This window comes from Tachysurus vachellii, chromosome 12 (genome assembly GCF_030014155.1).
Source record: "Tachysurus vachellii isolate PV-2020 chromosome 12, HZAU_Pvac_v1, whole genome shotgun sequence".
In the NCBI taxonomy this organism is placed as follows: domain Eukaryota; kingdom Metazoa; phylum Chordata; class Actinopteri; order Siluriformes; family Bagridae; genus Tachysurus; species Tachysurus vachellii.
This window is the reverse complement of record NC_083471.1, coordinates 23,292,017-23,315,461: the sequence shown is the minus strand read 5'-3', so window position 1 is coordinate 23,315,461 and position 23,445 is coordinate 23,292,017. Positions and strand designations below refer to the sequence as shown.

General features: G+C 38.8%; 2 protein-coding genes across 2 annotated transcripts; both read right to left on the bottom strand.

The window, feature by feature from the left end:
• Window positions 1-4,624: 4,624 nt before the first annotated feature.
• On the bottom strand, window positions 4,625-5,320 carry cldn26 (claudin 26). The gene has a single exon (XM_060884349.1). It carries the CDS (start codon window positions 5,318-5,320, stop codon window positions 4,625-4,627), a length of 696 nt encoding a protein of 231 aa, XP_060740332.1.
• Window positions 5,321-9,066: 3,746 nt separating this feature from the next.
• lztr1 (leucine zipper like post translational regulator 1) lies at window positions 9,067-23,336 on the bottom strand. The gene is made up of 20 exons (XM_060883204.1): window positions 22,724-23,336; window positions 22,570-22,632; window positions 21,530-21,586; window positions 21,060-21,139; window positions 19,818-19,926; window positions 19,660-19,740; window positions 19,521-19,578; window positions 19,289-19,428; window positions 17,813-18,014; window positions 17,502-17,612; window positions 16,343-16,435; window positions 16,118-16,213; window positions 15,031-15,226; window positions 14,547-14,716; window positions 13,240-13,396; window positions 12,216-12,342; window positions 11,781-11,930; window positions 11,381-11,486; window positions 11,170-11,250; window positions 9,067-10,820 (listed from the first exon to the last, which is right to left on the bottom strand). The coding sequence occupies exons 1-20, from the start codon at window positions 22,894-22,896 to the stop codon at window positions 10,704-10,706; spliced, it is 2,367 nt and encodes a 788-aa protein (XP_060739187.1). The 5' UTR covers window positions 22,897-23,336; the 3' UTR covers window positions 9,067-10,703.
• Window positions 23,337-23,445: the final 109 nt, after the last annotated feature.

Genomic DNA, 23,445 nt, shown 5'->3' with positions numbered 1-23,445 from the left:
ACAATTGTTTTTATTTTTGTTCAGCATTTTATTAAGGACATGATAGAGTTCTTTGTGTGTGTGTGTGTGTGTGTGTGTGCTTTATCTGTGCTTTATCCCCAAGGTAAAAGAAAGCCAAAAAAAAAAGATATTGAGCTGTTATAAGTGATGATTAGCATTAATTACTTTACAGTAGCCATAAATATAAATGTATGAAATTCAGAACTAAGTTTAAAACTATTGTGGCGTAAAAAAAATGCTGCAGTATCAGATAAATAAAACATTTAGAATCTGTGTTAAATGTGAACAGATTCAGAAAGTGCACAGTTTATATGCTATCACAGAACCCGTATTGAGTTCGTATTGAACCCGTTTTGAGTTCGGTTACCGTCAACAAAACCCTCAGGTTATAACGTTTAAAAAACACAAGACTGATCTCACATAGTGAAATCTCACACGAAAGCTAGTCTATTTGCTTTTAGCTGTTTGGGCTGTTTATAAATTGCATTTTCACAGAACCTGGAGTTTTTCGATACTGTATAAATACCATATAAAGTTTTTCGATACTGTATAAATACCATATAAAGTTTTTCGATACCGTATAAATACCATATAAAGTTTTTCGATACTGTATAAATACCGTATAAAGTTTTTCGATACCGTATAAATACCGTATAAAGTTTTTCGATACCGTATAAAGTTTTTCGATACCTTATAAATACCATATAAAGTTTTTCGATACTGTATAAATACCATATAAAGTTTTTCGATACTGTATAAATACCATATAAAGTTTTTCGATACCGTATAAATACCGTATAAAGTTTTTCGATACCGTATAAAGTTTTTCGATACTGTATAAATACCGTATAAAGTTTTTCGATACTGTATAAATACCATATAAAGTTTTTCGATACTGTATAAATACCGCATAAAGTTTTTCGAAACTGTATAAATACCGTATAAAGTTTTTCGATACCGTATAAATACCGTATAAAGTTTTTCGATACCGTATAAATACCGTATAAAGTTTTTCGATACTGTATAAATACCGCATAAAGTTTTTCGATACTGTATAAATACCATATAAAGTTTTTCGATACTGTATAAATACCGTATAAAGTTTTTCGATACTGTATAAATACCATATAAATGTTTTCGATACTGTATAAATACCATATAAAGTTTTTCGATACCGTATAAATACCATATAAAGTTTTTCGATACCGTATAAATACCATATAAAGTTTTTCGATACTGTATAAATACCATATAAAGTTTTTCGATACCGTATAAATACCATATAAAGTTTTTCGATACTGTATAAATACCATATAAAGTTTTTCGATACCGTATAAATACCGTATAAAGTTTTTCGATACCGTATAAATACCGTATAAAGTTTTTCGATACTGTATAAATACCGTATAAAGTTTTTCGATACTGTATAAATACCGTATAAAGTTTTTCGATACCGTATAAATACCATATAAAGTTTTTCGATACTGTATAAATACCGTATAAAGTTTTTCGATACTGTATAAATACCGTATAAAGTTTTTCGATACTGTATAAATACCATATAAAGTTTTTCGATACTGTATAAATACCGTATAAAGTTTTTCGATACCGTATAAATACCATATAAAGTTTTTCGATACTGTATAAATACCGTATAAAGTTTTTCGATACTGTATAAATACCGTATAAAGTTTTTCGATACTGTATAAATACCATATAAAGTTTTTCGATACTGTATAAATACAGTATAAAGTTTTTCGATACTGTATAAATACCATATAAAGTTTTTCGATACTGTATAAATACAGTATAAAGTTTTTCGATACTGTATAAATACCATATAAAGTTTTTCGAATACTGTATAAATACTGTATAAAGTTTTTTGATACTGTATAAATACCGCATAAAGTTTTTCGATACCTTATAAATACCATATAAAGTTTTTCGATACTGTATAAATACTGTATAAAGTTTTTCGATACTGTATAAATACTGTATAAAGTTTTTTGATACTGTATAAATACCGCATAAAGTTTTTCGATACTGTATAAATACCATATAAAGTTTTTCGATACTGTATAAAGTTTTTAGAGACCGTATTATAAAGCGAAGTTTTAAACATGCTCAGGGGTTGTTTAGCACCATAAACTAAAATAAATAAGAGTATAACAAAGTCAATACAAGCCTTTTTAGTTTAATACTGAAAATGCGCTGTAATCATATGCATTATTCTTAATGACGGGCTTATAATACCTTTATAAAGATTCTTTTAATATTTCATACAGTTTTAACATTTTCGAGACATCTCCTGATCGTAAAAGTACAAACAAGATATAATGCAGATATTTTTAAAAACGTAAAAATGTTTGGACTTCTTATGTAAAGCATGTCATGCCCCTCTAGTGGCCATAAGGAAAACTGCATAGTGCTGCTTTAAATGGATCCAGCATAAAAACATGATGAGGAAGAGACACTGATTTTAAACCTCAAGGAGAAGAAGAAGGACAAACACATTTCTTCCTGTCGGCTGTCATTTAGTCCAATTCAATCATGTGAAGGCTTACAATGCTACATTACAATCACGCCAGCATGGCAAGCCATAAGGGCCATAAACAAATATTAAAAAGGACACGCAGGCTGTTGAATAATGTATCAGCTTCAGAAGCCAGGCTGAATGTTAATGTCGACTCCCTGTGATGGAGCACTTTCTCCAGCCGAGCTGATCAATAAACGAAAATAATTCACAGCTTTCGAACCAGAGCGCTTATGCTGATTGGCGGCTGCTGGCTTTTTGATAGAACTTCAGAACAGAATAACACCTCTTATTCTACAGCACTGATAAAGTCTGGTGTTGATTTGTTTTGTATTATAGCAGCTCTGTGGGTGTGCGAGAAATCAGCAGTTTATTGTATATGATTGTTTCTATAGTAACAACACCTTCATAGGGACTCGTATAGTAGACGTGACACATAAACACAGAAAAATGAGGTTTACAAGATGCTATGATATAAGAACAACTTGCGTTATTGAAGTTCGATAACATTAAATGAAACTATATAGGGACCAGGAATATGTTGAATATAACACTGTGTGATTGTAAACTCCATGTAAACACAATCCTGGGTTATGTGGTTTGAGGTTTCACACTGCTCAGACTTTACCCGGGGTTAAAGGTGGAGAGTGTTCAGTGTGCATGTGTGACATTAGCAGAAAGCAAGTGAAACATTGACATGGCGGATACCTGCCGTTACCTCGGGTTCTAGGTGTTGAGCGTCGTCTTCCGCGTGAAACGGAGCTAAACCTTTCACGGTACAACACACAGTACTACAAAAACACATTTGTATCACCATAGTATTACTCATTGTGTTCATTTATTGATAAAAATATCCCCTCGGCCAGCTTCCGTCATAATAGTTGCCTGGGTTATGTATGTATGTGTGGGGCGGAGCTATCAAAACAGGGGTGACACCCATTTGGGTTAGGGGCGTGTTTGTTTTGGTGATTTCAAATGTCAACATTGGCTTTCAAACATCATGCACCTCACCTTTAATAATGAACACTGGATCTTCATAATCCTACGTTTCACACTAAACCAAGGCTGAAACTTCGTCAAAAGCGAAGTGACCGGTGAAGCTCTAGCACCTGGACTGAGCGGTTCGACCGCTGGCATTCGTTTTTTTGTTTTTTTTTCCGTTAATGGACTGCAAACTCTTAGACCCTGCTACAGTTACACACCTGTACAGCTGCTTGTATTCACTGCTTTCACCCTACAGAGTGTCCTAGTTTTAGTGCAACGCTGGGATTAGGATCTAATTGTAAAGCAAATGCACACCTGTGCTTGACTTGTCCTCGGTCACTAGGAACACTAGCCTCAGTTACCTGAGCTTCCATCCGTCTTCCACAGATTAACAGCTTTTTAAAAAGAAAAACAAAGAAAGATACCAGTATGTCATTCACTCAACGCTACTGTTTTCCTCTGTGTTTTTTTTATGTCTTTTTTTTTTTGTGCAGCCAGATTTACCATTAAAGTATTTCTCATTGAGAAATACTTTACATGATGGATTGCGCGATAGCGTCTCATCTGATTCGGTCCGATAAGATTTAAGTATCGCGGGCTGTCAGTCAAATGTTGACGTTTATTAGGAAGATGAATTCATTAACAGAAGCTGTTAAGTGTATAATGTGATTTTTTTTTTTTTTTTTACACTTATCCCAAATACTCGGTTTAAAATTCCTCAATAACTAGTAGGCCCACCTTTGCTCACCCACCCATTGCCTCCAGCATTTTTTTATCCTCTCGTCTATTCACATTTCCACTTACAACCTGATCTTTAGAAATTCAAAGAAAGATGGTGGGATTTTTATTCCTTTTTTTTTTGTTGTAACAAAGCTGATGAATGTGTAAATAAGATTCTAAAATCTTAGAAAGCCTATATATAATTATAACTTAGATTAAAGTGTCTAACAAATGAAACATCTCTGAAAGCAGTTAAAGTTTTCTTACATTTAATGAGCACAAACAAATATACTAAAAACACACGCGTGCTAACAAACCAGGCAAACTTGGTGTGAGTCATTCATTAATTAATTCATGGTTCTGTACGGTGTAGCATGAAAAAGAAATCTATAAGACCTCTGTCTTGAGGTAGTGCTGAGTCCTTGGTTGAAGTTGATGAGCAGGTGAGAAGATTTCTCTTTGCTGCTCATTTTCACGGTCCCTCATGCACACTGCGACAAAAAGGAACGATCCACCGATGACCAGGAGAAGTCCAGAGAACCAGGCGGAGAACATGGCCTCGCCGTACTCCCAGCGTGGCATCACGTCAGGCAGACCCTCATCCCAGAACTCCACCACCATTACATACGCGATCAGTGAAACCGGTGCCAGAGTGGTGATTCCTGACACCCAGATCAGCACACCACCGCCGATGAGGAGTCCTCTTTTTATCCTGTCACGTCCAGCTCCGATCTCGACGCCATCGAGTCCAAAAAATGCTGCCAACACGCCGAGGAACCCGGTTGTGATGGATACACACATGAGAATCCTGGAGGCCAGCGTTACCGGAGGTAAAGCGAGGAGAGACTCAAAGGCTTTGCAGTGAAGACCCACTTCTTCTGTAAAGATGCAGGTATGCCACAGACCTTCATACCAGTTCTCCATCTCGTTCAGCTCCGAGTTCATCGTCTTCCATAGTGGCAAAAACGTAGTGATGAAGGTCGTGACGAGGCCACCGAACGCCACAAAGAGTGACGCTCTCTGGATGATCTTAGTAGTCAGAAGCACCATCGTCGCTCCTGGTTCCTTCCTCGCTTCGTACATCTCAAAAACTCTCAATCCAACTGATGCTGCTTTAATCTGTCCCTCCTCAGGACTCACTGATACACAGGCCCACCAGCCCCGCCCACCCCGTCTCCTCATCTCATCATCAGGTGTTTTAATAAGCAAAGCACGCCGTAATCCTTAAGCATGGCCTCCCACAAGAGCCGTTCTGTTCGGCTGTAGTGATGAATATCATCGTAGAGGACAATGAGGGCTTTTTAAAAGCTGAAATAAGATAGGTCTAGATTCGAATCCAGCTGGAGCCTCCGCAGGGCGAAACATGAGCAGATCAAGGATGAAGGCACAAACAGAACAAAGAGACGAAGAAGCAAGAAGCAACCCAAAACTAGTTTATATACAAGTTATAGGCAAATATGGACTGTGATACGAATTAAATAAAGACAAAACTGTATTCGAGCTACGAGCAGCTGTGCGTTATGCAGCACAGTTAATGTAGGTTGCATTAGGTAGATACCTCACTCAGGTAAATGTGCAACAAAAATCTCTGCCTGCTAAAAGGATCGTGTTATCAGAACGAGCCAGGTTTTAAGAAGCTCAGGCAATAACGTTCCTACAAAGCGTCTTCTCCTGCGCTAATGTTCAAATGTATACCATCAAGGAAATGCTTTATTTTTTTTACCAAAAAAAAATTTAGAAAACCAGAAAAATCTCTGTACCAAAGATCCTAGTTCCTAGCATTTAGAAAATGTTTTTAATAATAAAAGTATACGAAAGAATCACCTGAGAAAGAAACCTGCACACTCTAAACTCTAATTCAGTTTGACAGTGAAATCCTCTATCTATCTATCTATCTATCTATCTATCTATCTATCTATCTATCTATCTATCTATCTATCTATCTCAACAATTCTCTCATTTCTCTCTCTCGTTCTCTCGTTAGCTAGTTATCTAGCTAGCTAACACCGACTAATCCTGTAAATCTGCAGCTAAACCCCTAGCTAGCTTCCATGCTAAGTTAGCTGTCCTAACGCAGTTGTTGTACTGTACGTGTCTGTCGTGGAATATACAAGGTCACTTACCTCTGTTCGTTTTTTGTTTTAGTTGTTTCTGACCACTTAGGTGCTAGCGTTTCAGTGTATTAGCAGCTAATCACACATATAAATCTATCAAGGAACGAGGAAAGTCCCAGTTATTGTTGTCACAGCTGTTAGGGTTGAGGTTTCGTAGAGATTTAGGAATTCACTTTAGCACATTTTTCTCCCCACAGATCACCTCATGGCTTTTGGTTACCGATGTTATTGATTATCGAGTCGCTCATTTGTTTTGACGTGTAATGAGGAAAATGTGGCACGGTAAATATTGAATCTGAGGTAACTGAGGTAAAATAATTGAGGTACTTGAGGTACCACCTCAGCTAAGTTGCAATCAGAGAGAATTTTGGTTTGTTTCTTTGAGCAAACTTTTAAAGGTTCTTTATAAACCCCTACAAGATCCTTCCCTTTAAGGATGGATTAAAAGGAACATACAGTAACTGCATGTTTTTTTAATTATTTATTTAATTCTTATTTGTGCTCCTATTTGGTCAGAGTGGACGACCGTGTTTCAAATACATTTATCCTTTTTTTTTTTTTTTTTGTTTCCAGACTTCCTTCCTGCTTTAATGATCTTATCTCCATCCAAAAACCGACGACAGCCGAAACACGAGCGGGTCGACGATAAAGGTACGAGCAGAAAAAGCAGGAGTGCAGAATTGACTTTTTGTGCTGTAATTGGTTTATGTTGCTCATAATACAAAGTTCAATCTCAGACTCGTAAACCTATTAACGTAGAGTGGATCAGCTGCTGTCTGTGTGATGGGACACAAGGCTGGAAATTCACAGAAAACTAAACAGTTCAAATGACATTTACAAGAAATTAGACAACTCGGTGCACCGCCACGGGGGCACGGTGGCTTAGTGGTTAGCACGTTCGCCTCACACCTCCAGGGTTGGGGGTTCGATTCCCGCCTCCACCTTGTGTGTGTGGAGTTTGCATGTTCTCCCCGTGCCTCGGGGTTTCCTCCGGGTACTCCGGTTTCCTCCCCCGGTCCAAAGACATGCATGGTAGGTTGATTGGCATCTCTGGAAAATTGTCCGTAGTGTGTGATTGTGTGAGTGAATGAGTGTGTGTGTGTGTGTGCCCTGCGATGGGTTGGCACTCCGTCCAGGGTGTATCCTGCCTTGATGCCCAATGACACCTGAGATAGGCACAGGCTCCCCGTGACCCGAGGTAGTTCGGATAAGCGGTAGAAGATGAGTGAGAGAGTGCACCGCCACTGCTTTTCAGACTGGATTTACTGTTTTTTTCTTTATTTCATTTAATTTTTATCTGTACATCTTTTTCGTTCATTTTCATCACAGATTCAGTATCAGATTCAGCACATGCCCTTTATTAATTATTAAGTAAAGATTTACTTTATGGTTTTATACAGAATTTAGCCTCTTAACTGAGTAAAATTATTAACATGGAGAAATAATTGGTAGAGTTTTTTTGCTCTTTAGTAACAAAAAGTCTCCACATCGCGCATCATTTCCTCAGGACAGCTAGAATTTTTTAACTTCTATAATTTCATTTCAAAAGGTTTTTTTTTTCAGGTAATACAAATTTTTTTTTTTACATAAATAATTTCAGATGGTTTTATTTACATTTTTAATTTTAATTAACTATTTTATCTAATCGACTTATTAATTCTTTGGTTAATTATTTATTTATTTATTTATTATTAATTCGTACATTTAGTAACAGCTCCGATCGCTCTTCTTCCTCAACACACACTAGTAAATGAAACAGAAATAGAATTAAAAAAGCTGATATATAGCTATATATAAAACTAATTTTATATTTATAATATTTAAAATATTTATATATATATATATATATATATATATATATATATATATATATATATATCACAACATTTTGTTTACACACTTACAGAAAATAAAACATCTACGTGGGAGGTTTTTTTCACATTTCTATTTTCCTTAGATTTGATCAGATTTTTGTGTCTTTACATAAATTGTGTGAATATAAAAAGAAAAATGAATATCATTTTGTAAAAATTTGGCATGTAGAGTCTGAAAACAAGGAGTCGTAGGGATTTATGTAGCGACGCAACCTGAACGTTAATAACGCTGAGAAAGAAGTCGAAAAAGAGAGAAAAATCAATTCCCGACCTTTTTTAGATTCACGTCACTGAACGTCGAGGTTTTTAAGCGCTTCAGAATTTAAAAACACAAATTTAAGAGAAATTCGAACTGAAATTCTGCACACGGTTTAAAGCTGCAGTGATTGTTGGGGTTTTTTTTTTTGCACCACTGTTGAAGCCCTGAGGCTTTGGGTGGCCTGAATGCCCCTCAGGTCCAGTTGCACTCGCTGGCAGCGAGTGTTTAAGAGTGTAGTCTCACCCCATCAATGAGCCTCTTTGTGTTTCTCTCCAAAACCCGTCTTTCATTCCGTCTTTTGTTTCATTCTCTCCATCCAAGAATCAGCAGAGAGTCAGAGGTAGACAGATGGTCATCACTTAGACAAAGAAACAACTAAAACACTGTTGCAACTGTAGAAAGCGTTTTTAATTCCAAGCCACAATCTGTTTACAAGCCTGTTATCGGATCTAATCTGCGCTCCCTTGCAAAAGTATTCACCCCCTCCCCATTGTGTAAGTATTCACTTTATGAATGAATGAATGAATAAATAAATAAATAAATAAACGACTCTTTAAAGCAGCGAAAGGATGACAAAATGAATCGTTTTAACATTTTATTAAGGAAGACTTAATGCAGATAAAGTAAGAAGTAAGAAGTCCACTGATAGTCTCTGCAGTTAATATATAAATCATACGATACCAGGAGTGTGAAGCTGTACATGTTTATTCAGGTTCCAGTCATTTGACTGCAAGCGGAAAACATTTAAAGAACCGACAATAAGGAGGTGAAAAAATAAACTGAACAGTTTAGGAATAAATAAATTTCAGTATATAATATTTACAGTGCAGTATAGAAAATATCATACTGTAGATTCAAAGCACTTAGTAGGATCGATTAATAACGGCACCGGTGGAAAGAGACGTTAACGATGTTACTGAACAGTCGGTTATAATAGTTCGTGTAAGTTGAATTATTGTAAGGTTCGTGTTTTGTTTTCCGTTTGCGATGAATCGTTTTGAAGTGCCTCTGATCGTTGAACGGAACATTGTACGATTTTCTGAAATGTCAGAGTGATGTCAGAACTACGGACCAATCGCATCTGATATGCAAATCATCAAACGATGGAAATTTACTAGATGTTCATATGCAAGTAAAATACACTATATGGCCAAAAGTATGTGCACACGTGACTATCACACCTGTATGTGCTTGATGTTATACAGTATATAGCTCTCGATTCTCCTGGAGAAAGGCTTTCCATTAGATTTTGGAGATTACATGAGCGTTGGAAAGAGCATTGTGAGATCAGACAATGATGTCATGAGCATAGAGAACAATGTTCCTGTTCATCACAAAGGTGTTCAGTGGGGTTGAGTTATAATGTGCTTCTGGAAATCTTCTGGGAAGGTTTTCCACTAGATGTTCGAGATTGTGTGACTGTGTGGATTTGTGTTCATTCAGCTACAAGAGCGTTAGTGAGATCAGACACTGATACCAGGTGAGAAGGTCTGGGGTTTAGTCAGGGTTCGGTGTTCCAGTTCATCCCAAAGGTGTTCAGTGGGGTTGAGTCAGAGTCAGGGCTCTGTTCAGGACACACGGGTTCTTCAACTCCGAGCTTAAAATCCACACCGTGTCTCCGTGGAGCTCTGCGTTTTGTGCTAGAACATGTCTCTTAGTTCCACTGAACACTACACCGTATAAAGACATTCTAGACCACCGTGTTTCCGGTTAAAGTTTAAAGAAGAACTGACATACGTGTGATACAACATATTGGCCATATAGTGTGTATTGATCCAGGAAAATAATCAACGCCCATCCCAAAGTGTATGCAGTGTTTTATTCCACTTAACGGCTATTTAATCGGGACAGCGGCGGGACACGGAAGCTTTTCTCACTTCCGTATCCGTTAATATCGATAAATACGGAATTGCTGTCGTTTAACGAGAGTCATAGTTATAGTAGGACGATTTATCCTACGAAACCCTACGTGATGTATATTTAACGGATTAAAGCGACACGCTCAGAGGTACTTTCAACCGGTTAGCGAATGAACGTGTTAGGGATTAAACCATGCACAGAATTTCCCACAGATTCAGTGGTTAGAGGAAAGAGAAGCAGGCTGTAGGAAGAACAAGCGTGGAGAAAGGGGAGGGGAGACACGGCAGAGACGCTGCATGAGATGAATAAATAAACAGGTGAGAAGAGACGAGACCAGGAGACGAGACCAGGAGACATGCCTATATATCGGAGCTCATCTCGGCACACTGTTTATCTGATATGTGTGATGCCAGAGACTCTATGATGTCCAACAGCAGCGGCTGGCTGAGCGATCGCAGGTTGGGGAGCTTGGACACCTTTAGGGGAAGGAGAGCAGAGCAAAAAACCAATAAACCGACAGTAAACCAAACAAAACGAAACGACACACGGCAACAACAACAAAAAAATAAAAAATACGAGCAAATTAAATGGAGCAGAATAAAAACGGGAACTAATAAAAAAAGAAATACTGTGCTAGTGTTTCAGGCACTTTCATGCACCTTGCAAACACTCTGTATCGTATCGATCACGTCAAACATCTAAGGACTGCGGCGGGTTATTCTGATTTAGACGCACTGATTAGGAGACGAGAGACAGGCGACGAAGGTTTTAGCCGTGGTCTGGTAACCAGCACAGCCGCAGAGCGCCGCTCAGCAGTACACCCACCTTGATAAACTGGTGCACTATGATATGCAGACAGTGTTTCTTCATGTCCAGAGCCTGAGTCTTATCTGCTGCCTCCAGGATCTGAACATATAAAAGAGAAACGTACAAGCTGAAACGCGTAGTTTGTTATTTTAACGTATAAAAAACACGCACGCACGTAACGGTTATTTATTTTCAGCAGATTGTTTATGTTGATGCACTGACGTCTTACCTGTAAGACGTTCTCTACGGTAACGTTCATCTCCAGGTTCTGCTTGCAGTACGCCTGCAGCCTGTTGTTGGAGAAGCCGTAATAATACGGAGCCGAAAACAAGTACCTGCGCTCGGGTTAAGGACGGAAGACGTAGATTTCGGGCGTCTATTTTATCTCTGATCCTACCTCTTCTAGCCCTTCTTCTTTATGACCACGTTCTGCTCGATAATTATTTATGTAATTCATACAGCTTTCACCATCGTCGTATCACGACGGCTACTAATAATTTCCCACTCTGCCTGAGCTATGATTCCTATGCAGATGGAGGAATTATTGATATTCTTATTGATTATTTACGTATATACACCATTGTGTATAAGAAAGAGAGAGAATATCGGAACATCGTCTTAAAGGATACAGAGAGTCCTCTGGAGGCATGTTGACGTCTCCGTAATAAATGTAGCGCAGCATGGACTCGAAGGCCTGTTTGCTCGGCACCATTTCTCCTATGGAGATGTTCACCTGTCCATCCTCGGGCATGAACGAGCGGAACATCGCTTCAAAATAGCTGGCAAGAAAAAAACGGCAACTTATTAATAAATAAATAAATAAATAAATAAATAAATAAATAAATCTTCTCCGTTCTACTCGAAAGTTATGTATAAATACGGTCTCGCCGGTTGACGAGACAGAAGGTTTTGCCAGCACGAAGAAAAAAAACCTTTCGGATGTGGTGTGATTACGGACTACAAAATAAATAAATAAATAAATAAATAAATAAATAATTCGATGAAATAATTCTGACCAATCAGATTTGAGAATTCAGCAGGTTTGTGGTGACTCCGTGGTTTACCTTGAGCGAGCTGCCAGAATGGCTTTATGTGCTGGACGAGGATGGCCGTCTAACAGCAGGATGATGTCACAGAATTCCAGCCCCGCCCCTTCCAGGTAAGCTTTCATGTCCTGCACCAGAGATGTACCTTTGTGGCAAACCCAAAAAAATACAAAAATTAAATAAAAATTGATTAATGATCCAGTTTCTAAAAATACCCTATAACGAAAGGAACCAAGCAAGTCCTACATTAATAATTATGAAAGCCAAAGCCATTATTTCTTCTTTGAGGTGTCTGATATTGACTGTTTTCGGTGGTCAGACATACCATAATGTACCAGATTTATTATTAGGTCATGGCTGAATTTGTGATGTCACAAAATGAATTTAAAGCTTTTGAGCAGGTCACATGTTTGAGTCAAAATGCTAATGATTAGTCGATGACAACACAACAGCATTTGATTCAAGAATCACGTCTGATTCAGTAAGCGCATTTGATTCAAGAATCACGTCTGATTCAGTAAGCGCATTTGATTCAAGAATCACGTCTGATTCAGTAAGCGCATTTGATTCAAGAATCACGTCTGGTTGAGAAAGCGCATTTGATTCAAGAATCGCGTCTGATTCAGTAAGCGCATTTGATTCAAGAATCGCGTCTGATTCAGTAAGCACATTTGATTCAAGAATCACGTCTGATTCAGTAAGTGCATTTGATTCAAGAATCACCTCTGATTCAGTAAGCGCATTTGATTCAAGAATCACGTCTGATTCAGTAAGCGCATTTGATTCAAGAATCACGTCTGATCCAGTAAGTGTATATGATTCAAGAATCACGTCTGATCCAGTAAGTGTATATGATTCAAGAATCACGTCTGATTCAGTAAGCGCATTTGATTCAAGAATCACATCTGAATCAGATTCATCTTTAGAGCACTCACATGTGACTTTGTGCTAATCATTTAGAAAAGAATGACATGTGATGTTCAGGGGTGCACAAACTTTTGGCCCTACAGTACAGTGTATGTCTGTGTTACAGGTGTGGTACCTATATCGACCGGCTGGTCAGAGTAGACTCTAGGAGGTGGCTGTTGTTTGCGTCTCACAATCTCCACGATGAGAGGAGTGGAAAGATGCTCAAACTCCTTGGTCATAATCACCTGATTAAAGTGAGTTTCCTTCACCACAAAGTTAAGGCAGTGCTCCTGCGCAAACACATACACACACACACACACACACACACACACACGCAGTGAGAGAACCGCCTGGTATCATGGCTCTTACAGTATATGTGAGATTTATCTGTTCGAATATAAACTAAGTCTTAATACAATAAGGAGTAGAATGTAAAGCTGCTTTGCGACACAATGGTGCTGTTACACAATAAAGACGCTTAAATCGCTTTAACCTTATTCATAGTTGCTAAGAAATGAATCCTGATTGCTTCAGATCTTATTAGGTGCAGAGGAAAAAGACCCTTAAAGGTGGGGTCTCCGTTGTTTGAGAAATGCTTCAGAAAACTGCGTTGAGACGCCAAACAAAAAAAAAAAATCAAAACAAACGTGTAGCCAATGAGCAGAAAGGGGCGTGTCTTGTCGATATGGGCGGAGAGTGTTCAGTGCGCATGTGTGACATTAGCAGAAAGCGGTTTTAACATTGACATGGAGGATAAAAACAAAGAAAGAAAGAGAAGAAAGACTTACGATAAGGTAAGAAGTAGGACGTGTTAATATAGGATCAGCTTTCCAGCGCTGGAGAGAACTGAAGGAGCAGGAAGTTGGCACATATTCACAGATTGGAGTTTCCCGAGTCAATAACTCCTGAGCTAAACGCTGTTACTACACAAATAACACCTCTTTTCTATCGTAGTAATGTAGAGAGGCAGCTACAACCGTGTTTTGTGTAGTAACAGTGTTTAGCTCAGGAGTTATTGACTCGGGAAACTCCAATCTGTGAATATGTGACCAACTTTACTTAAGACGCCGAGGCGCTTTTTTCCTTCTCGATAGGTGAGTAACGTTGGTTTTGCTTTGTTACACAGAACTAATATATGTCTTTGTCCTTTACATGATTATACTTGTGTGTCATTTTTGCTCGTTTGTTTATCTGCAATCGTATTGTTCTTCACTTCAGCTATGATAAAGACACATTTCTTTCCATTAGTTGTCTGGGTTACGTATGTATGTGTGGGCGGAGCTATCAATACAGGGGTGGGACCCATTTGGGTTAGGGGCGTGTTTGTTTTGGTGATTTCAAATGTCAACATTGGCTTTCAAACAACGGAGACCGTACCTTTAACGTTAGTGTAGTGCGTAACCGTTCTTCTCGTTGCCGATACTTTCACTCCTCTCTCACCTTGAGCTGGTCGAGCTGCAGTTTGTTTGCATTCTCACACACGCTGAGGACGTTCTGCAGGTCAACCGAGGCCTCGATGTACTGCACACACAGCTGCTCCAGCCGAGAAAGCTTGAAACTCAGGGCGAGTTTATATACGTCCATGATCAGCAGGACGTCTTGGACGTGGCCTGAGGGAGAATCGGAGGAAAGGGAAGAGGGTTCGTTTTAGAGAGCGTGACGTGTCAGGTTTATTTTTTAATAGACTATGTTTGTTATTGTACGAAAGTCAAACAGAATGGTTAGCGGGAAAGGTTAGCGGATGCAGCTTGCACATATTAGGCTTATTTTCACCATGAGGTGAAAGTCAGGTGTCTAAAAACAAACAGTCTGACCGGCCATTAAATTCCTTAAAAGGTTCAGGAAGAAACATCTCCTATGAGATAATCGTTCATCGATCATTTAAATCCTAGCGTTTTGTAAGGAGACTGTGGTAAGTACGGACCTCTGCGTGGATACTGGATCTTGTCCGTGTACAGGAACTGCATCAGGACCTCAAACGGCTGAGCTTCAGCCTCTCTGATGAACACCTCCAACAGAGGAGGACCTCCTGTTGACCTTGCAGTGCTGGAGATGTCCTTCTGTCTGAATGTACCAGACCCAGACTCCTCGCTCTCTTCACTGGCCTCCTGCTTACTCCTCTACTCAGAGAGAGAGAGAGAGAGAGAGAGAGAGAGAGAGAGAGAGAGAGAGAGAGAGAGAGAGAGAGAGAGAGAGAGAGAGAGAGAGAGAGAGAGAGAGAGAGAGAGAACAAGAGAGAGTGAGAGAGAGAGAGACAGAGAACAAGAGAGACAGAGAACAAGAGAAAGACAGAGAGAGAGAACGAGAGAAATGAGAGAATTGTTGAGATAATTGTTGAGATAGATAGATAGATAGATAGATAGATAGATAGATAGATGGATAGATGGATAGATAGATAGATAGATAGATAGATAGATAGATAGATAGATAGATAGATAGATGGATAGATGGATAGATAGATAGATAGATATTTTCTATCTAGACCTGAGGCTGGTAAACTATTCAAAAGGAAAACTAATGAGAGGTTTAAGGTACTTTCACATGGAGGAGTCAGTGTGTGAGCACATCAGCAATGCTACAGCTAGCTTCAGAATCGATTCATTGCTGATTCAGAGTCAAGTCAGTGTTGATTCACTTTCTCACTGCTATCGAATGCTAAAGTTCGCCTGACTCAGTTTAACACAGGGTGATTGCTGTGTTCATCAAAATCAATTCGGAGTTGATTCAGAGTCGGCTCAGTTTTGATTCAGACGAATCACTTTCTCACGGCAATCAAACGCTACAGATCACCTGACTCGGCTGGACACAAACTGTTTTTTTTTTTCGAGTGTGACTGCAGTGTTCTGACCTACCTAAAGAATCACACAGAACAGGTAAACACATCAGAGTAACAGACTATACTCTTCATATGTGAAAGCACACTGAATCTTTTAAAGACTCACAAAAATCCTGATCTAGCACTTTTTCATATAAGCACCACTCAAGAAATGACGTTGTCATCTCACACTGACTTGTTTCTGTCGATCTCTGGTCTGAAGAATCTTCTTCCGCAGCCACTGACATCGTGCTGTTACTATGGCGATATGGCCCAGAACCCTCTCCTCCCGCTGGAGAAACCAAGAGAGAAAGACAGACAAAGTATTCACGTTCCGAACGCATGTGAACGGCAACGTTACGATGATCGTTTTTCAGCAGCAAAGCGTTAAAAAATAAATTATTACGGGATGCGGACGAACCTCTCCGAGGATAAACTCCACGTCGCAGAACTGTCTGTTTTCCCACAGCTTTCCGTAGTCTTCGTGAAGGGTGCATTTCGGATAACAAGAAAACTAATAGGATAAAGGGGCGAGAAAGAAAATCAGGACTTCTCGTAGCCTGAATAAGAAGTCTAAATCCTACATGCGTAAACATAAATAACTTCATTAATGAATCTACATTTTAGTTGTAGATGCAGCATCGTAACGAAAGAAGGTCAAGAACTGAATTTATACCAAAGTGCTGTTGGATTGCTCAGAAGGTGTCAATTAATTTACTAAATAGTAGTGAACGCTAATTCAATAAATAGTAGTAGCTATACAAGATAATCCTAATGATATATAAATAAATGGAAGGAGTACACAATAAGCTGAGCTTTATTTTACACCAGCATAAAAGTCTTAAAGGTGGGGTGTACGTTGTTTGAGAAATGCCGGCGTACAAAACAAAAACAAAACTAATGTGTAGCCAATGAGCAGAAAGGGGCGGGGCTTGTCAATATGCGGCGGAGAGAGTGTTCATTGCGCATGTGTGACGTTAGCAGGAAGCGGTTTTAACATTGAAAGACTTACGATAAGGTAAGAAGTAGGACGTGTTAATATAGGATCAGCTTTCCAGCGCTGGAGAGAACTGAAGGAGCAGGAAGGCCTGCGATGGGACGCTGAGGCGCTTTTTTCCTTCTCGATAGGTGAGTAACGTTGGTTTTGCTTTGTTACACAGAACTAATATATGCCTTTGTCCTTTACATGATTATGCTTGTGTGTCATTTTTGCTCGTTTGTTTATCTGCAATCGTATTGTTCTTCACTTCAGCTATGATAAAGACACATTTCTTTACATTAGTTGCCTGGGTTACTTATGTATGTGTGGGCGGAGCTATCAATACAGGGGTGGGACCCATTTGGGTTAGGGGCGTGTTTGTTTTGGTGGTTTCAAATGTCAACATTGGCTTTCAAACATCGTGCACCTCACCTTTAAAAGGAACCAAACTTCTTTTAACTGTAACTATAATAGAAATATAGCACTTTATAACGAATGGTATTGGAGTAATTTAACACCTTGGGACACTTTTTTTTATTCTTTGTCTCAGAGGAACATTGGATCGTTATTATAATAAAAACTCTACGGATAATCTGTTCACCTGAAATCTGTACATCTCTCCACTGCGTATGTTGTTATCGACCGTTCCTCCAAAAATGTACATGGCATCGTGGATCACCGCTGCAGCGTGGAACAGTCTCCCGCTGGGCATCTGATAGAAAACATGCCACGTTAGAGTGAAAGAAACAAACGTTACATGTGTAATAGTAATGTTAAGTGTCATCATGACACATTGCTACATTGCATGTAGAACTATGTGTAAAATCGGGGCTGGTGGTGTTTAAATTTTCTCTGATAAAAATGCACGTAATGTCTTTTAGAATCCGTGATGGTGCTGGTTATCGAATGTACCTCGCTGTCAGCGCTGGGCTGAATCACCTCCCATGTCTGAGAGTCTACATCGTAGCAGTGCAGCTCGTTGGGCAGCGTGTTATCCGCCGCTCCACCAAACACATAGAGGTGGCGATCAAACGCGACCATGGTGTGGCCGTAGCGCCTCTGTGGCGGAGGCGGGGAACCTCTGAGCAAATGCTCGGTCGGGATACGGGTCCACCTGTGAGAACGACACAAAGCTTCAGTTAGCATTACTGATTGAAATGATGAAGCATATCTGATTCAGGAACTGTGTCTGATTTATGAAGGGATTCTGAATCAGGATCTGTATCTGATCTATAAAGCGCATCTGATTCAGGACACGTATCTGAATGAGGAAACAAATCTGATTCAAGAAAAAAAGAAAAAATATCTGATGTAGTCATGTAGCATGACTGATTCACAAAGTACGTCGGATCCATGAAGCACCTCAAACTCAAGAAGCGTATCTGATCCATGAAGTGCATCTGATGCATAATGTGTATCTGATACAAAAAATCACATCTGATTCAGTAAGTGCATTCGATTCAAGAATCACATCTGATTCTGTAAGTGTATTCGATTCAAGAATCACATCTGATTCTGTAAGTGTATTCGATTCAAGAATCACATCTGATTCTGTAAGTGTATTCGATTCAAGAATCACATCTGATTCTGTAAGTGTATTCGATTCAAGAATCACAGCTGATTCAGTCGGTGTATTTGATTTAGGAATCACATCTGATTCATAAAGAATATTTGATCCAAGAATCACATCTGATTAAGTAAGCGTATCTGATTCAAGAATCAACCTCTGGGTGGTCAAGCGGCAGGATCCCGCACTCTCATTGAGCTTTCATTGAGCGTGTGGCTCGGGTTCGATTCTCGAACAGGGAGCTAACCCAGCCACTGAAGAGTTAACTCTCAGTGCCGGTCCCAAACCCGAAAGAATGTGTGTATTTGATTCAAGAATCACGTCTGATTGAGTAAGTGTATATGATTCAAGAATCACGTCTGATTGAGTAAGAGCATTTGATTCAAGAATCACGTCTGATTGAGTAAGTGTATATGATTCAAGAATCACGTCTGATTGAGTAAGAGCATTTGATTCAAGAATCACGTCTGATTGAGTAAGTGTATATGATTCAAGAATCACGTCTGATTGAGTAAGAGCATTTGATTCAAGAATCACGTCTGATTGAGTAAGCGCATTTGGTTCAAGAATCACATCTGATTCAGTAAGCGCATTTGATTCAAGAATCACATCTGATTCAGTAAGTGCATTTGATTCAAGAATCACGTATGATTCAGTAAGCGCATTTGATTCAAGAATCACGTCTGATTGAGTAAGCGCATTTGATTCAAGAATCACGTCTGATTCAGTAAGCGCATTTGATTCAAGAATCACGTCTGATCCAGTAAGTGTATATGATTCAAGAATCACATCTGAATCAGATTCATCTTTAGAGCACTCACATGTGACCTTCAAACTCAAACTGGAAAAGGTTGTTGGTGATTTTAGCTCCACTCTGTCCAGAGAAGACGAACATCTTGTCCCGGCACACAGCCACTGGGAAGTTACAGCAGGACGGTGGAATCTCGCCGCTCTGCTCGATCTGCACACATTACGTACCATCATTTGGTATGTCTAATTGCTGCATTTTAGATTGAAGCGCAATACACACAGCCTAAAAAAAACCAAACACACCTCCTCCCAACAAGCTTGCTCTCGATCCTGAAGACCGATAGTCCACATGTCATTCAGCCTGAGGGAGAAAAACATCAGATTCATACCATAATAACTACAGCACAAAACCTTCTAACATTAATGTTCATCACAAACCTACCTCGCATTTCCGTCATAACCAGCAAATATCCATAGTTTATCGTTGTACACTGTGGCCCCATGAGCGGAGCGCGCCACTAACCTGAAACGTCAAGGAAGGTTTAAAAAGCTGTGCAAATCTCTACGACTCAAAAACAGTTTTAACACATGAAGTTTTACCTTCCTTCCACCTTCCACTCCGTCCACTGGCCCGTAGCAAACTTATACTCGAACAGATCGTTTTTGTTTTTAAGGTTGGAGTTTGAATAGATATCACCTGTATAACCACCTGTAATACACACACACACACACACACACACACACACACAGACGGGAACATATTCATTACAAACATAATGATGTGAAGCCAAGGTTAGAAATTTAGATTAAAAACAATATCACTCCATCCATCTGTCTGAAGAAATAATGAAGAAAATGTTTTAATAAAAAAACCAATCATGAGCCATATATAAAACACCAAGGAATTAAAAGAATTTTCCATAACAAAGACAAAAACAAAATAAAAATCGGATTTTTTTTTCATTTTTCTAATAATATATTTCTGACAAAATAATAGACTTATTTATCTTGTAATTTATATATAAAAAAAAGGTAAGAAATTAAAAAAAAACAAAAAAAATCATGAACCAGTTTAGCAGAGTTACTCTAATGTACTAGCGCCACCTTCTGGACAAAATGAACTGCATCGTGAACTATAACTTAATTATACTTTATTACACACTTATATGCACTGTGTAGAGATCTAGAACAGGGTTTCTCAAAGGTTTTGCATTTAGAAACGTTTTACAGTATAATATATTAAACATAATTAATTATTTTGTATTATGTATATATTTTAATATATTATCTGACTTTTTTCAAAAATATCAGATCAAATATCAAATATCAAAAAGTCAAATATCAGCATATATATATATATATATATATATATATATATATATATATATATATATATATATATATATATATATATATATATTATTAATTAATTTATTTATTTATTTACTGGAGCCATGGTGGGTTTTTTTTTGTCCCTGAATTTTCCACTCACAGAACCCGTTATTAAACCTGTCATTAGACTGAAGCTGTTATAATTTATAGACTGACTGATTTGAGTTATTGAGGTTTGGATGAAACCAAACCTCACCGATATAGGAACTGAGTGATAACTCTAAAAACGATCATGTTGTCCTGTGCTACACAAGCCATAGCGGTAGAAATATGAATGCACGATGGGACAAGTTCGTGCTTCACACTTGTTCACACCAGTATAGAGTATAGTCCATCATCATCTCCATGTTTTCACTAATATACACTTGATTTTTGTTTGTATGGCTGGACAGGGTGTTAAGCAGGAAGTAAAGGGTTTGCCGGGTATCAGGGGGGAAGTGAAAAACTTACCAAATACAAACATGCTGCTTCCGTACACTACAGCGGAGTGGTGATACCTGGGGGCAGGTGGAGTCCCGGTGGTAAACGCCCTGTTAATGACACACATCAGAACAGAACTAGTACACGAAGGCATAAAAGATCAGGTTAAAAAATAAAAAAAAATGATAATATCACTATCACTAACTCTCAAAAGCTTTCCTACGATACCTAACACTAAATGAATCGCAGTATTTAAGTGTGAAAAAAAACACAACAGTATTGCAATAAAAAGAAAGAATTGTCAAAGATGTACTCAATATGTTTAGAAAAATAATAAAAATAAAAAACAACATCAAAAGCAGTAGCTTCCAGTCAGTTTGTAATTATTATTATATTTTAATAAAATTAATTTATTTTGTGATGTAATTTCTCACAATATGGATCATATCATCACCCCGTTCTGTTACAGATCTATAGAAATCAGAGACGTCTTTACTCACCTACACCACGAGCAGTCCTTCACGTCGAAGCGTAGCAGGTCATTAAGCATGTTCTTCCTGTAAGAATGACAGACAGGGAAAGAGATACGACACTTTCAACACTCGTCTGTCCTGATAGCCGTTTCGTTCACATCTGGCCACATCTGATTCTGCCTGACTGATCGATCCAGCATTAAGTCTTTTTTACACTTTAATTACAATATCGGTTCATGCTGTTGTGGGTAGAATGCTTAGAAGGGGAAAAGAAGTCTTTCTTCATAAAACTTTACACATACGTTATACTCTAATAATTAAACTCTAATCCATTTCTATTTGTATAACACTTTTCACAATGGACACTGTCGCAAAATAGCTACACAGGAATATAAAACTTCTTTATTTTGTTTTAATTCATCCTTAATAAGCAATCCAGTCGTGACGGTGGTGAGGCAGTCCCTGAGACGGCATGAGGAAGAAACCTTGATAGGAACCAGACTCATCCTCATGCGGGTGACACCAGAGAGTGATACTATAAATCATTTCCCTTCTATAACTGTGTACTATAAGGTCAAAACAGTGCAGCTGTGTCACCAGGAGCTTTTTTTATTTTTAAAAAATATGAGCATCATCGTAATACGTCATCGTTTCCATAGTAACAGTGAATTCACATAGTGGGGCGCTTTACATCATATCAGAAGGACGGTGGAAACAAGAAGCCGTAACCTACACCGGTACGACAACGCGCCTGTGCACAAAGCACAGAGCTCCGTGATCATACGGTTTAAGAAGGTTAGAGCTGGAAGAACTTGAGTGTCCTTCACAAAGCCCTGACTCAAAGTCCACTGAACACCTTCGAGATGATGATCTGGAGCACAGGCCCAACCCCAGACCTCCTCCCCATCGTCGACATCAGCGTCTGATCTCGACAAAGATCTCGTAGGAGAATGAACACGAATCCACACAATCTCCAACATCTAGTCAAAAGCCTTCGCAGAAGACTGGAGATATAAGTGAGATCTTTAACCAGGAACCATGGCATCATGTGTGTCATTTCCTCTCACCCATTATCTCCTCCAAACACGTAGATAGCGTCCCTGTAGGCAACAACTGTGTGTTTGCTGCGCCTGGAAGAGGATAAAGAGGAGTTAAACTAACATAATGAATTATACAGCACTAATACTGTACAAAGGGTTTATTTTGTTTTCTAAGCTTTACCTTGCACCTACAAACTCATCACAGGGTGGAAGCCTCCTCCATCGGTGCACTGTCTCAAACGGCCCGAAGTTAAGAGTGAGATATTCCACACTGTCTGAGCAGCTGTGGTCAAAATCCACACTGGGAGCTACTTTAGATTTACAGGACATGGTTCCAGGTATAAACCATGACATCCAGTCTGAACACAAACACTAATCCTGGCTAACTCGCTAAAGCTAACCAACAAACTAACTAGCTGACTACACACTTTCTGCCTGGACTTTTAAATATCTTTCATCTCGAACAGATTATAAAGCAGAAATGGACATTTTTACTGTCTCTTAGGGATTATCAGCTGTCATCATGCCCATGATGCTGACTAGCCTGCCATTCAACACCTTTTGCAGGCAGCTAGCATAGATGCTAGGCTAACATAAACAAATGCTTAATTCGCGTTATATAATATCCGATACGTCTAAAATACTAACAAATCTTTAGCAAAGGTTTAAAGGAAATATGTTAAATGTTAAATCCGGGTCTGTTGTTTTATTCCGCTCCTCAAAAACAAAACTTCTAATATCTAATATCTAGCTAGCTAGATAGCTAACTACTTCCTTTACTAAGGGCGGAGTCATGTTTTCCCACCTGTATTCCGACAGGCTCCGCCCACTGCAGTTTATTTGCTATGGTTTGTGAGCGTGACGGAATACCGGTGGAATCTTTGACGTTTGTGATTGGCCCGC